Source organism: Etheostoma spectabile, chromosome 11, assembly GCF_008692095.1.
Source record: "Etheostoma spectabile isolate EspeVRDwgs_2016 chromosome 11, UIUC_Espe_1.0, whole genome shotgun sequence".
Lineage (NCBI taxonomy): Eukaryota > Metazoa > Chordata > Actinopteri > Perciformes > Percidae > Etheostoma > Etheostoma spectabile.
The window spans coordinates 13,171,518-13,184,686 of NC_045743.1; the positions used below are offsets into that span (position 1 = coordinate 13,171,518).

The window sequence follows — 13,169 nt, forward strand, 5'->3', positions numbered from 1 at the left end:
ATAAAGTAGAGAAAATCAATCATTGGAAAGGTTTTTGGTAAATGTGATTGAATTACAGGTCACAGGAACATCATGGTGTTATACCATCTTGTTCTCAGATAAATTCCTTATATTTGTCTTAGATCCTGTTCTCAATTTTAGTGAATCACGTTTCAGTTCTGCATAGACGCAGGCTGCAAAATATGCTGAATAGCTGCTGCATGTGTCTTCCACGTCAAGAAGACGCCCGTGGTAAAGTGACCTGTGGTGAACCTGAGCGCTGTGTTTTTGCTGTCTGTCAGACTCTGTAGGACCCAGCGGAAAACTGCTCCAACCACAGGGAGACGGAGCAAGAGAGAGAGGGAGAAAGCTAAGTGGAGAGAAGACTCTCTCAGATCAGTCAGTGGCTTCATGGAGTTATGTACCTCTGATCCGCCGCCATGGATTGCAATCCGCGATCACTCCTTTTCATTTTACCTCTTTTATTGTGCTGCGTTATTCCTGCGTTTCCCATCATCTATCCCCCCAATGAAGGTAAGCGAACTCTCAATCTGCGGACATTAGAGTGTCAATGTGTGCGTGCGCGTGTGCGTGCGTGTGTGCGTGTGTGTGCATGTGTTTGTTGCAAATGGTGCGCTACGGCGCCCATCGATGGCAGTTGCTGTGCGCTCACTGCGTACTTGCTACTGTCCAAATAATAGTGAAAACAACAAGATGAGCCAAAGCGCGTGGAAGTGACACCGAGGATCACGGAGAGTCCTGATCACTAATAGACAATATTTAAATAACTATCTTGAAAGTATGTCTGAAGCGAGGCAGACAGTCTAGCCTAGTTTCGGATATTCTGGCGAACTGGGGGGTTAATAGTTGTTTAAAGGGGGAGGATGGATGAATGTGAGCGATGGCGAGACAGCTTACCAAAGCCCGTCGCAGAGTTCTTACGGGGCGAAGACATGTCATGAAAACTCCGCGTGTCTGTGTTTCCATGAAAGGTTCATGTTGATCTGTTTTTATCCAAGAATCCAGTTGGGGTGTCCGCCCCAGTACCAGTCACACCGATTTAAAGGCAATAGGCTAAATCGAAGATGAGCACAATCGCATTGTGCGTAAAACCGCGGATGTCTGTTTTTAGGGCTCTGACCTGAATACATCCAAAACAGTTGACTTGTAGGCTGCTGTGGGGATCTTAGAAACCGTCCATTGCAAGTCATGAAATGACTGTGTTTGAAATTAAAACCGACGTTTCATTAAACCTGTGAAATACAGTAATGTAAGGACGACGTAATTTCACCTATTTCCAGTGCCGTTTTCGGCCACTTCTTCAGTGATTAGCATGTGGCAATATTTTGAAACCCGGCAGAATAAGCCAGAGCGGTCCACTTTCTGCAGCCGCTTCTTCCAACATGTCAAACTGCGGTGAAAGCACGCGAAGCAGTCTCCTTCTTTATTTGCACAATTGTTGAACTATTTTACTTACTTATTTTAACGTTTTTTCTTCTTCTTTCAAATGCATCGTCACTTTCACTCACTGTAGTCAATACTTGTCATGGTGTAAGTTTTTTGTCAAGAGGGTCAAAGTAGAAAAGAAAGGCACGCTCGTGCTGAAGGTGCTCTGAGTTTTCTAAAGGGTTAAAATGCGCACAGGCACGGGGAGCTACATTTGGGCAATGCTTTGGGTCAAACTGTCTAAAAAGACCGAGCTCACAATAACAGTCATCAATGTTAAGGAATAAAGAAAATAGCTACTCGGTGTTTGAATGCATGATAGTTGTGTTATTCTGACATGGTGCATCACATGTAACTGAGACATTAATTAGGTTTGAGTAATTTAAATCGCAATACCAAATTCTTTTAGGAACCTGAATGGGCCTTTAGTAGGTGTAAGCAATTAAATGTTCAGATACAGAAGTGAAAAAGGCACACATCCAACTTCCTGATCCTTCTGCCGCCCATGTCAGAGAACTGTGAGGAAAGTAACTCATGAGTTAGTCAATAGGTCAAAAGAGCAGACCTGATATCTATCAGAATCATTCTAAACGGAAAGTTCCCCAGAACATACTTCTAACCTCAAATAAACCATAGATTGTGTTGTTTGCGTTGAGTTCCCCCCCCCCACCAGTCCACACTGACGAGGACTCCTGCCACTCCAGCTGACCATTAAAGGCCACTAAAGCTTGTGTAATTTCCATTTCCTCCCAAACTATTTGTCAAATTTATTGATGTTATTTTATGAGTTTAAACCAAAAACCTGATTTTTTCTTCCAAACGAAAATGTTTGTTGTACTTGGTATTCAGCAAATTGAAAAAAAAAATGAAATCCTAGTTTAAAATTGTGTCGTTTTGTATGCGCCACGTCATGTGTCAAGCAGAAACCGCAGCTCTGCGCTCTGCTTGGTTGTTTTAATGCAAAAGCTCAGGAGTTTATATGATTATTGACATGGAAGCATGGGCACGAGTTGGAAATCTGAAAAAGTGCTCAATTCAGGAAAAGTGACCGTGTCTCTGTGTCAACTAGTTTGTTGTTGTTTTTTTTTTTTTTACCTGTTAAATGGTCAGGATTGAAATAGTTTAATGAGGTATAAAGCTGATGGATATTTAGTTGGGGCGACCCCAGCACTGAAAAAAGAAACAAACCCACATAAAATACACATCCCCTGACAAAATATACAACAGTCTACTGGTCAGAGAGAGTGTGTGTGTGTGTGTGTGTGTGTGTGTGTGTGTGTGAGAGAGAGAGAGAGAGAGAGAGAGAGAGAGTGTGTGAGTGGGAGAAAGAGAGATAGATAGAGATGGAAAGATCGAGAGAGAAGTTAAAAGTGGTATCCACAAAGTGGAAAAGGAGAGAAAGACATCTATATCCAATTAAATTCCTCTTTCCAAGACATCAATCTGCCAGAGAGTGTCAGTATCGAGCCGCTCCGTCTCCGTACTGTATATAAATTCATACAGACTGCTAAACCGCAACTTTGACCCAATAACAGGACAAACACACGATGAATCAGTAGAGAGATGCGTCTTTTGTCGGTTGAAATGTTTACGATAGTTGGCACAAATGGATGGTTTTGCTTTATGAATCTGATCATGCTCCACTGCCCAGCCTCAATCCCAGGTCATATCTGAAACAGCCTGGTTGTCAGAGCTGAAGTAACAAAGAACATAAATACATTACAAAGTTTTAAACTTAATGCGGAGCCGCATTTCTCCTCATGGATTCAAATAAAGCAGAGGACGCTGAAACTTGACTAGACTAGTGGAGCAGATCTGAGACTTATTCACTTACTGGTTTGTAAAAGTCACGTTAAAGTTGCTTAACGTGCCAGAAATTGTTTAATCATTTTTAAAATTATAGCCATGCTTATAAATCGACACAATGACAAACGTGCCATATTACAAAATATACAGGTCAGTGACCACATGAGTCAAGAATAAAGTTATACTAGCCTCTATTTCTATGCCGACAGGCTGCTGCTGATCACATCTAAACGCGCAGCAAATTATCAAAAGAGCTCTTTAATTAACAAAGTTGCCTGTTGAAGAAAATCGATGGTCATAAAAGGATCTGCTGTTATTTTTTTGACACGTTGTTGTGGTTTATTTCAGTGAATTGGGAATTAAATAAAGACCCGTGTAGACTCTCTGGGTCTTATTAATTGAATAAATGCATTAATTACATAGGCCTAAAACGTAAAGAAAGGAAAACGTTTTTTTCAAACTTTGAACGGGATTATATAAATATTGTTTTATGTTTTGTTATTTTCCTCATCATTTATAAGGCACCAGAGTTTTAGCCCTATTTCTTGTAATCTACTGTTCCATTTCGTCACCGTGCCTCCACCAAAAAGAAAGAAAAAAAAATACTGTGTGGCTTTTATTCGGCCGTAATGAACTTGTATACAACTTTGGGGCAACGTTGAGGAAGACAGAGGAAATCCCTGAGAAAAGCATCTGGCGGTGCGGATTCAAGCAAACTTTGGGCGTATAACCAAATTAGATATTGTCAGATAATATTTTCCCCCATATGTAATCGAAAAATAAATAAATAAAGTTATTAGTTGCTTTTGATGTGGTGCGGCATATCCCTTTGAGCGCCTACGTGGTGTGATGTTGGCCCGTTGCGGGGCGTCGGGAGGCCTCGGGTATTTTTAGCCGGCGGTAGGGAGGCTTGGCCCGGAGAGCCCGGCGCAGCAGTCCCGCTGGGACCGATGGGTGTTTGTGAGCGATGGTACCTTTCAGAGGTGCTGTAAATGTGCTTATACATGCCCCTTCTTTAAAAATAAACCTTGTTTCTCCACATATACTTTTGGCCCATATATATGTGTTGGCCAAAGATTGAACTGAAGATGGAGAGTGCCATCTTCAAGTTGACATCATGTGTTTAAGCTTCAGATGTAGATACAACAATATGGTTTGTGTGTTTGTTTCTGTGCATCAGTTTGTATATGTAGGGATGTAATAAAGTAGCCTATGTGTGCAGGAGTGCTGTCTATGCCTTTATGTGTGTTCAAGTCAATGTGTGTAGTCATAAGGTATATAAGCACAAGGCAAAGGGTATAAAAAAGAAAGAAAGAAAGAAAGAAAGAGGGGAATGGGGGCAGAGGGGTTGGGCAAGCAGCAGCAACATCAGACAGAGCGACTTTGCACTTGAATAATTCATAATGGGAGGTGAACACTTCACCCTTTAACACAGACACAAGTCGCCTTGCTTTGCCTGCACTGCGGCCTGCCAACCTTCACATGCCCAGAGCCAAGCTGCAAAGACAAAGCCCTTTCCACTTTGTTCACAACTAGATTGGAGATATTAGAAGAGCATGTGCATGCTACTTTCCTATTCTATTCTGTTCTTTTCTATTCTGAGTGGAGTGACTTAGTCCAGATGGAAGGATCTCCGCTTTACTGATCAAAGCCATGTGTTGATTCTAGACCAGCGACAGCTTCTTCTTCTTCCTCCTCTTATCAGACATTTTAATTGTGTCTGAGGATTATATTTCCACGTAGCAAATTATGTTTTATATATCATCGTATTTTACCAGAAGTAAGGGACTATTGAGTTCAAGTTTTTGCTAGAGAGTCATGGTTAACTTAGCTGTGAAATTATGAGAACATAGACATCAAAATAAACCCCCTGTACATCTTTGCTCCAATGTTTCATGTTAATATTTCAACATCTGCTATGCCAAGCGATAGTAGGTCACTAGCAAGTTAAAGACAGGGAGAATTACACTGCTATGTGACAAGTCTCTAATTGTATTTGCAAGGTGCTCATTAGGTTTTCTGCCGGGGTGATACAATACACCCACTCCCACACCCCCATTCATGCATTCCCATCAGTTTGTGAAACCTTGCAGGGCACTCTGGTTGCCTGTGGCGTGATAGAGTCTCCTCATACTTCCGTTTGGTCAGGGTCAGTTCATGTGTGGGTGTTTGATGGTGGCCTATAGGTATGTGTTTATATATTGATTCACCTGTTTCTACCCCGTGTGATGTTTTGCTCCCTCCCAGACAGGCTGGCTCAGTTTGCTATTAATACTCCTAGTTCCCGTTCAGAGGCACTCCCTGATGGGGCAGGGGCTATATGCTTGGCTGACGCTAGCTTGCTAACCGACTGTGTGTGTGTGTGTGTGTGTGTGTGTGTGTGTGTGTTTATGTGTGGGAGGGAGGGAGCGACTGTCAGCAAATGTTTGTGTATGCTCAGATTTTGTGTCCGCTTTGGGTGCACATGTGCAAGAATTTGTGCATGTTTTGGTGAGAATGTGAAAGAGTGTATGCATGTGTGTGTGTGTGTGTGTGTATAAGTGGATTTGTAAATGCTTTTATTTTGAGGGTGGATGTGTGTTCATCTATTTGGTACATTTTAGTACAAATAGCTACATCTTTTACATTGTGTTTACTCTTCTAGTTTCTTCAATGGGGCACATATTTTGGTGTGATTTTGTATTTTCGCAACTGTATGCACTGTGCTTGTGTTTATGCGTGGCAGTGTGTGTGGGTGCTGATTTCCCCAGCCCAAGTGCAGCTGGAGGGGGCTATTTCCTCCTGTGATATGACTGCCGTCTAATTTTCTGCTCTCAAATTCCCCAGCTCGGCTCAATTTGAGTGGTGGGCTCGGCTCGTTGAGAAATGTAAATTGGAAGCAATGGCCCTGAATGCTGAGCTGCTATTATCTGACATGAACAGATAGCTTCATTAGACTCTAATAGGAATGTGTCTACTGCCACTCAACTGGCTGAGTGGCTTAGCATGGCTGACGCTCAGGTGAGCCTCAATTTAGTAGATTTTTTTGCCTGGAATTTGATAATACGTCTCTTTGTGTGTGTGTGTGTGTGTGTGTGTGTGTGTGTGGTGTGTGTGTGTGTGTGTGTGTTTGTTCCTTTCTGCGCTTTCTCTTTCAGTGTTTTTTTTTGCCATGCTGGCTGATATTTATCAGACTTGCCTGAAGAAAATGATGATTTCCTTCCCAACCTTTATTCTAGTGTGAAACAACAATTAATTCACAGAGCAGCAAAATCACTTTTCTCTGCAAATGTAGTTGTGAGGGGTAAATCTTCCTTGGCTAAAATTGTGCCACAGAAGTTATTCATGACCCACAAATACTATCTTTGGCTGTCTTGGGAGATGTGTACACTTTTGCTTATTGAAGCTTTGCATGGGAGCGCACAGGGAGATTGTAGTCCTCATATTTTCAGAGTGAATAGAGTTACAGCTGGAGGGCCTGACTGCACTGCTTCTTCACTTTCTTGTGTATGTGTGCACTCACTTGGGTACATATTTGTGTCTCTGTGTGTACACTTGTTTATGTGTGTTGAGCTGTGGACTGATTTGCTCTCAGCAGGATGAGGAAGAGGCTGAGTCAGTTTCACGTTTAAACTTTAAGGAGAGACCATTAGAATGGTGGGACTTTATTGTTTTACCATCTGTTTGCACTAGATGCAGGTCACTTAGTGTGCAGGTTAGTAATGGCAGCGACATGTAAATCTTAATACATACTATATAAATCTGTAATATTTTTTGGATGCATCAAAATCCGTCACTGTCAACATAACACATTTACTGTAGAATTATTTTAAAAATGTTGTCCCCAACAGCTTTGAAAAGCCCTTTTTAGAATGCCCAGTAATAAAAAAGTAAAAATCTTCCTTAAAACATGCACACACAAGAGTCACAACAACCATGGTTGTATCACCATTTATCACACTTTTGCCCACTTGGTTTATCAGTTTGTTTCTTCTTTACACTACAAATACAACATTAGAGCCTATTCATTTTCTCTTTTTGGGAAGCAGAATGAAAGAGAATAACAATTTTACTTAACCCTTGTGTTGTCTTCCCGTCAACCATTATGGCTTTTTCCAACATTTTGTCACTTTTTCAATGTTGTAGGTGCTTTTTTTTGGTGTTTTTTCCAAAGTTATTAAGTTATAAATGATATTTCTAATGTTGATATTTTCAGCGCTTATTTCGAAGGCCCATTTTTTTTGATAAAAAACTGAAAATGGGTCAAATTTGACCCGAGGACAACATGAGGGTTGAAAGGTAATCAATTTAAATGAATATTGCCAACTTATTGCCGTTAGTTTTATTGTAGTCACATGAACAGTTGCTTACTGCTATTTTAATCAAAGTGGAAGTATTCACAAGCTGTATTTATTGTTTCAAGATTGAACCCAAATAAAATCTGGTGCCAAAATGCAGTGATAGTGGAGAATCCATACAGCACAAGGCTGCCTTCACATTCCTCACTCCATATGTCATGGTCCATACTGACAGTTGTATTCAATGCCAATAATTCACACCACAGCCATTTGTACATACTAAGAATAGACAACGTTGAAGCTCATTTCTTCTGTGCTTGAGAAAGATACTTCATGGTAAAGTGGATTAAGCATTGTCTGTTTATGTGTGCATAGAGGTGACCAATTTGGTCTGAGGACATGGGCAATATAATAAGTGCGTTTGCCAGAAAGATTCAACACCAAAATTGCTCTCTGCTCCACCATAAATACTGACATGGTGGCTACTTTGGCACCCTGTGAAACCCAAAGCCTCAACTTTTACCATCATGCAAATGGAGCTCCTTGTCTGATTTGCCATATTCCATTTATTAGACACGGATTTCCCTCTCTGCATCCTGGTTTCTGTTTGATATGAATCAATTCTTGGCAGGACAAACATAGCATTGTATGTGAATTCATTATAAATGGAGTTATATTTTGTTTTCAGTGCCAGTCACATTCTGACCACATCAGAAACTGCTGATTGCCTCTGAATTTAGATCTGATGTTGTGCTTTACCTGGTGACAGTCCAATCACCACGGGTGTAGTAGAACGGGTTGTTCCATGGGTCAAAAGCATGAGCTTTGGAATAGAAACGCTTCTTGTTTTTTTTGTTTTTTTCAAATATTGAAATGTCTAGTTTAGTCCAATATATCTTCAGGATATTTGTGCAGAATCTATAGTTTGCCCGACCAACTCCTGCTTTGCTGCTTTAGACGGATAGACAAGAAAGCCAGCTCTCACCATTGGTTAGCATAGGATATGTAGCGTGTGTGTGTGTGTGTGTGTTTGTGTGTGTGTGTGTGTGTGTATGTGTGTGTGTGTGTGTGTGTGTGTGTGTGTGTGTGTGTGTGGCAGCTGAGCAAATAAAGTCATGATGAGTGCTTGAGGTTGGGGATCCCTCCGGTGGGATTAGATGAAACTAATTGGGGCTAACAAGGCCTAGACACTCATATGTTCTTTGTTTTTCCTCTCTTTCTCTTCCTCACCACAGTCAACCTGTTAGATTCTAAAGCAAGCCAAGGGGAGTTGGGATGGATTTCCTACCCATTGCATGGGGTGAGTAACCTCTATCTCTACATTTACCTACACCGTGTCTTAACATGCCTACATTATGGGGGGACATCCACCAACACTAACTGGATGTTGGATTCAACCCTACACCACATTAAATCAGGATTTTCAAACTCCTGTGGTTCTCACTATGTTATGTTGACCCAATGAGCCATGTGCAGATTAACCCACTTTTCTTTAGACGTTTTTTTTTGTCCATTCTCCGTCTCTTAGGTTAAAGGTTAAGCATTTGGAGCTTGCCATATGGTCAAGATACTTAAGGGAAAATGTAATGCTTGTATGTGCGGTGCTATGTGTATTTAAGTGTGCATGTGTTTAAAGAAAGATTAAAGCATTAAAGGATTTTCGGTTGTAGACACAAAATCATCCACACTAGAATTTTGATAGGCTTACCCATTTTTTGGTAAATGTATTACAGAGATAGCGTTACCTGCTGTTGCATGTACACATTGTAATTCCATTGTTGAGATTTCACTTGTTAATCCATTTCTTCTTAAATGAAAATGCACACCATTATGTCTGTCACACATCCTTTAATACAGTCACTAGACTTTTAACACATGTTTCAAGTTGTTCAAAAATCTACGTATAGCACTCATGTTAAATTGAGACATGAGATATTTTAGTGCTACAGAAAACTTTTTCTTCCACAACAACAAACAAACATATTAGTACATGTAAGGATTTTACAGCTTTCATTAAACAAACAAAAAAAAACAAGCCGCAATGTTGCAGTAACAAAGTTCCATACTTGTGAAAAAAAATCTCTGCAGCCTCGTCTATCAGCCTCTCTCTGCTACCAAAGTCCCTCCAGTGGTCTCCTGCTCAGTGTTTATTTGTCTAACTAGTTAGACTACTGGGCCTTGGGGCTGGCCCACCGACACACACACACACACACACACACACACACACACACACACACACACACAACACACACACACACACACACACACACACACACACAACATACACACATATACACACACACACTTTCTAATTTTTTTCTTTATTAAGTGTTAGAATTACTCCTTGGCAGTTGCTTAAAGTAATCCAGTCATTTGTTCTGTCGAGCTGCCAAACCTTGTTTCCTTCGGCCATATACAGTGCTGGCTCCGTCAAAACGCTCAGTTTCTTCATGAGGTTGAACCACAATGAAAAAATGACCCGAAGGAAAAAGCACAGCAAGCGTTTGGTCTAAAGACAATTGCAGGTTACAGAACAATTGCGTGTCCATTTCAAGGAGAGATTGATGTTGTGCTGATAGAAGTTATTCACGTGTAGGAAAAAGCACACCAATGTCAGGGTCTTGATCCCGCATTGAACATTGGAATGTGTGAACGAAGTTATGCAGTGTGCACAGAGAGATCTGCTTTATTTCATGTTATTTGCTTTGAACGAGTTCAGAAGAAAAGCGTGTGGTTATACAGTATACAGCAATGGAAGCCAATGTCATGAGAATGACTCCAGAGAGTTAAAGGGGATCAAAAAGAAAGGAGAGACAGAGACAGGCAAAATGGATGAACAAAGAGAGAGGGGCAGAAAGAGAGAGAAGAGGAGAGAAGCAAGGACGGCAAAGGATGAGCAAGACGGAGAGAGAGAAAGAGAGAGAGAGAGAGAGAGAGAGAGAGATATTGCTGATGATCAAGTCCTCAAGGTGAATCATCTGTAATTACTCACGTCATCCACTGACTGCGCTCCGATAAGCAGCCTGCCCTGGGAGAGTGCTGCTCACAAATGATTTCTCATAATGTGGCATGGGCACTGAGCCCTCACTCTCGCGCACACACACACACACACACACGCACACACACACATACAAACACTATTCACATTGATGGAGAGGCCGCGGCTATTGGCCTACCGAGACACACCGTGCTCCGGTCAGAACAAATTAAGAGCTTAGCCTCCACAAGATGTTCGCTCCAGAGCCTGCAACTAGACTGACAAGTGTGTGTGTGTGTGTGTGTAGAGTGTGTGTGATCCAGATATACTGTTATCTGTCTGGGAGGCAGGCTGATTGCTGAGCAGTGTCCAGGGGGCTTAGTCCTTCACAAGACTAAAGAGTGTTAAAGATTACATTCTTGCATGCTTTCATAGCATTCTTCAGCAACAAACCAACACCCCAGACACTGACTGTGAATACAAAATTGAATTAATGGGCATATACAAAGTGAAGTCCATTTTTCACAGGAACCAACAGAGGAATACAACTGAATTTCTGTTTTTTTGCCACGCTTGTTGTGTATTGACTCAAATGTTTGTTTTTGCTTAGCTAGTGATTATTTACAATGTGAAATTTGATATACTAAATATTTTAAACATTAAATGTAGAAAAAGAATAGAAACCCACATATTTGCTCATCTACTTATTTTGACAATGTTTTGTAATTTTTATACTAATAAAACAAGTGTATGCCATATGTTATAGAACAGGGTTTCTATAAAAACATCATTATGATGAAGTGAATGGGACTGCTAATTCACAATCCAAGAATAAAAAAGGAAAATAATGTAGAACTTGTATTGTAAGTGCAGGGAAATGTCCTGCTTGTAAATGTGTATACATGTTAGGCTTATACTCTCCACAGGATTGTAGATCTTTCATAAAAGCAAAGTCACAATGGCATTGACTGAGCTTTGTATACAACTTGACATCTGTTGAAAAAAAAGCCGGCAGTCACAATGTGTGAACTCATGAGAAATACTTAACACACGCAGACATTCACATCTCACATACTAATTCTCAGGTCTGGACGAGGAGGGCAGTGGGGGGGCCATGCACAGTATAATGGCATGTCTTTCTATATTCTGGACGAGGTCCACCACTTCAGTCAGCCAGCTTTCTATTTTTTATTTTTGCTGTCAAAGTACAGACTGCTTTTTCAACTTCTTTAGTCAGCCAATGGTTCTTAAAGCCCCCCCATGCCCTGCTGCCACCCCATCTGTGAAATCAGCTGACCAGCATAAATCGCTCCCCTGTCGCCCAGAAAGAGAGAGAGTACAGAGAAAAGCCCATCCATAAACAAGGATTAGTAGGGAGGGCATAGGCACCAGAGAGGAGGCGGAAGAGAATGAAATATAAAGTGTGTTAGTTACTTTCTTTCTTGTAAGACCAGCTGATGCAAACCCTCTGACTGACAGCAGTATACAGCATGGCAACATATTCAGATACACACTTTAGTACAAGAAATGCATTACACTTGAGCATAATTAAAAAAGCACAAACAAACCAGCAACATGTCCTCCCAATGTAACTACTGCAGTCGCAGTTCTTTGGAATTGGTTGAAAATTCATTGTTTCCAGCATCCTTCAGCAATTGTTGCAGATGCGTCCCTGTGCAATGCATAACCAGGGACTAGTAGGGCAAGGCTTTGAGCTGTTCAAAAAACACTAGAAGGTATGAAGTGTGTATTTAGGTTTCCCTTTGGTAAGAGCGGCTGATGAAATGTCCTCTGACTGATATGCTGCAGTTGTCGTGTCTGTGACCCCACTGCCCTCAATGGAGCTCAACGGCTCTGCTCTTGCTCTGGGCGCTCTAGATTTTTTACATTTAACAACTCCAGCTGCAGAGGTATAATGGACAGTTTCAAATATATTAGTAGTCCCACGTCGAAAAAGGACTACAATAAAAAACTCAACTCTTTTGTATTAGTTAAGCAATAGCTCACAACAGGTTGTAGTTTGTTGTGAATATATTACAGCTAAGGGGCGTTTTTTGGCCTGGCGCTCATTCTCAATCTTCCTTAATCACAACAAGTCTTAAATGCATTGTTACCCTATACTGGTCCATAAACTGGTCCATTAACTCCCATTGACCTGCGTTTCTTTGAAGTGGGTGAACTGGTGTGCTGACTCTCTAATTCTGAGGCGTGCCTGTTGCCGTAGTTGTAGATGTCATTAGCAGATCAGGTTACCACACTCCATTTCACTGTCCCTTTAGCTGCTTCACCTACCTACAGCACAGATCAGAGAAACCAGGAGCAGGATCACATCAAACTGTGCCCCAACTGTGACCATCAGGGGTCGGGGTCAGAGGCCACCAGGACTGGTGTAGGGTCCTAGTGTTGTTATATATCAATTAGAGGACAGAGAGAGAGAGGAGTTACGCCCCCATGGAGAGAAACAAGGGGGTTGCTGCTCACTTGAAATCTTTATTTATCCTGGTTGACTTACAAACAGTTCCAACAGTTCATAGTGGGAGTTGCCTCCGAAAGGTAGTCGAGGTAAAAATGTTTCCTCTGGATTAGAAAAAAACAAACACTATTCTTGGCTGACAATTAGGATGTTCATGAAAGAACATGCCCAGAACATTCTATAACTCTGTTTACATCACTCCCTCTTCCTC

At 41.3% G+C, this 13,169-nt stretch overlaps 1 protein-coding gene across 1 annotated transcript in view; it reads left to right on the plus strand.

Annotated features, from left to right (window-relative positions):
- The first annotated feature begins 278 nt into the window (after positions 1–278).
- Positions 279–13,169, plus strand: part of epha3 (eph receptor A3) — a 98,984-nt gene continuing 86,093 nt past the window's right edge. Inside the window, 2 exon segments of the mRNA XM_032530303.1 lie at positions 279–513; positions 8,744–8,808. Coding sequence (XP_032386194.1) covers positions 420–513; positions 8,744–8,808 — 159 coding nt within the window. The 5' untranslated portion in view covers positions 279–419.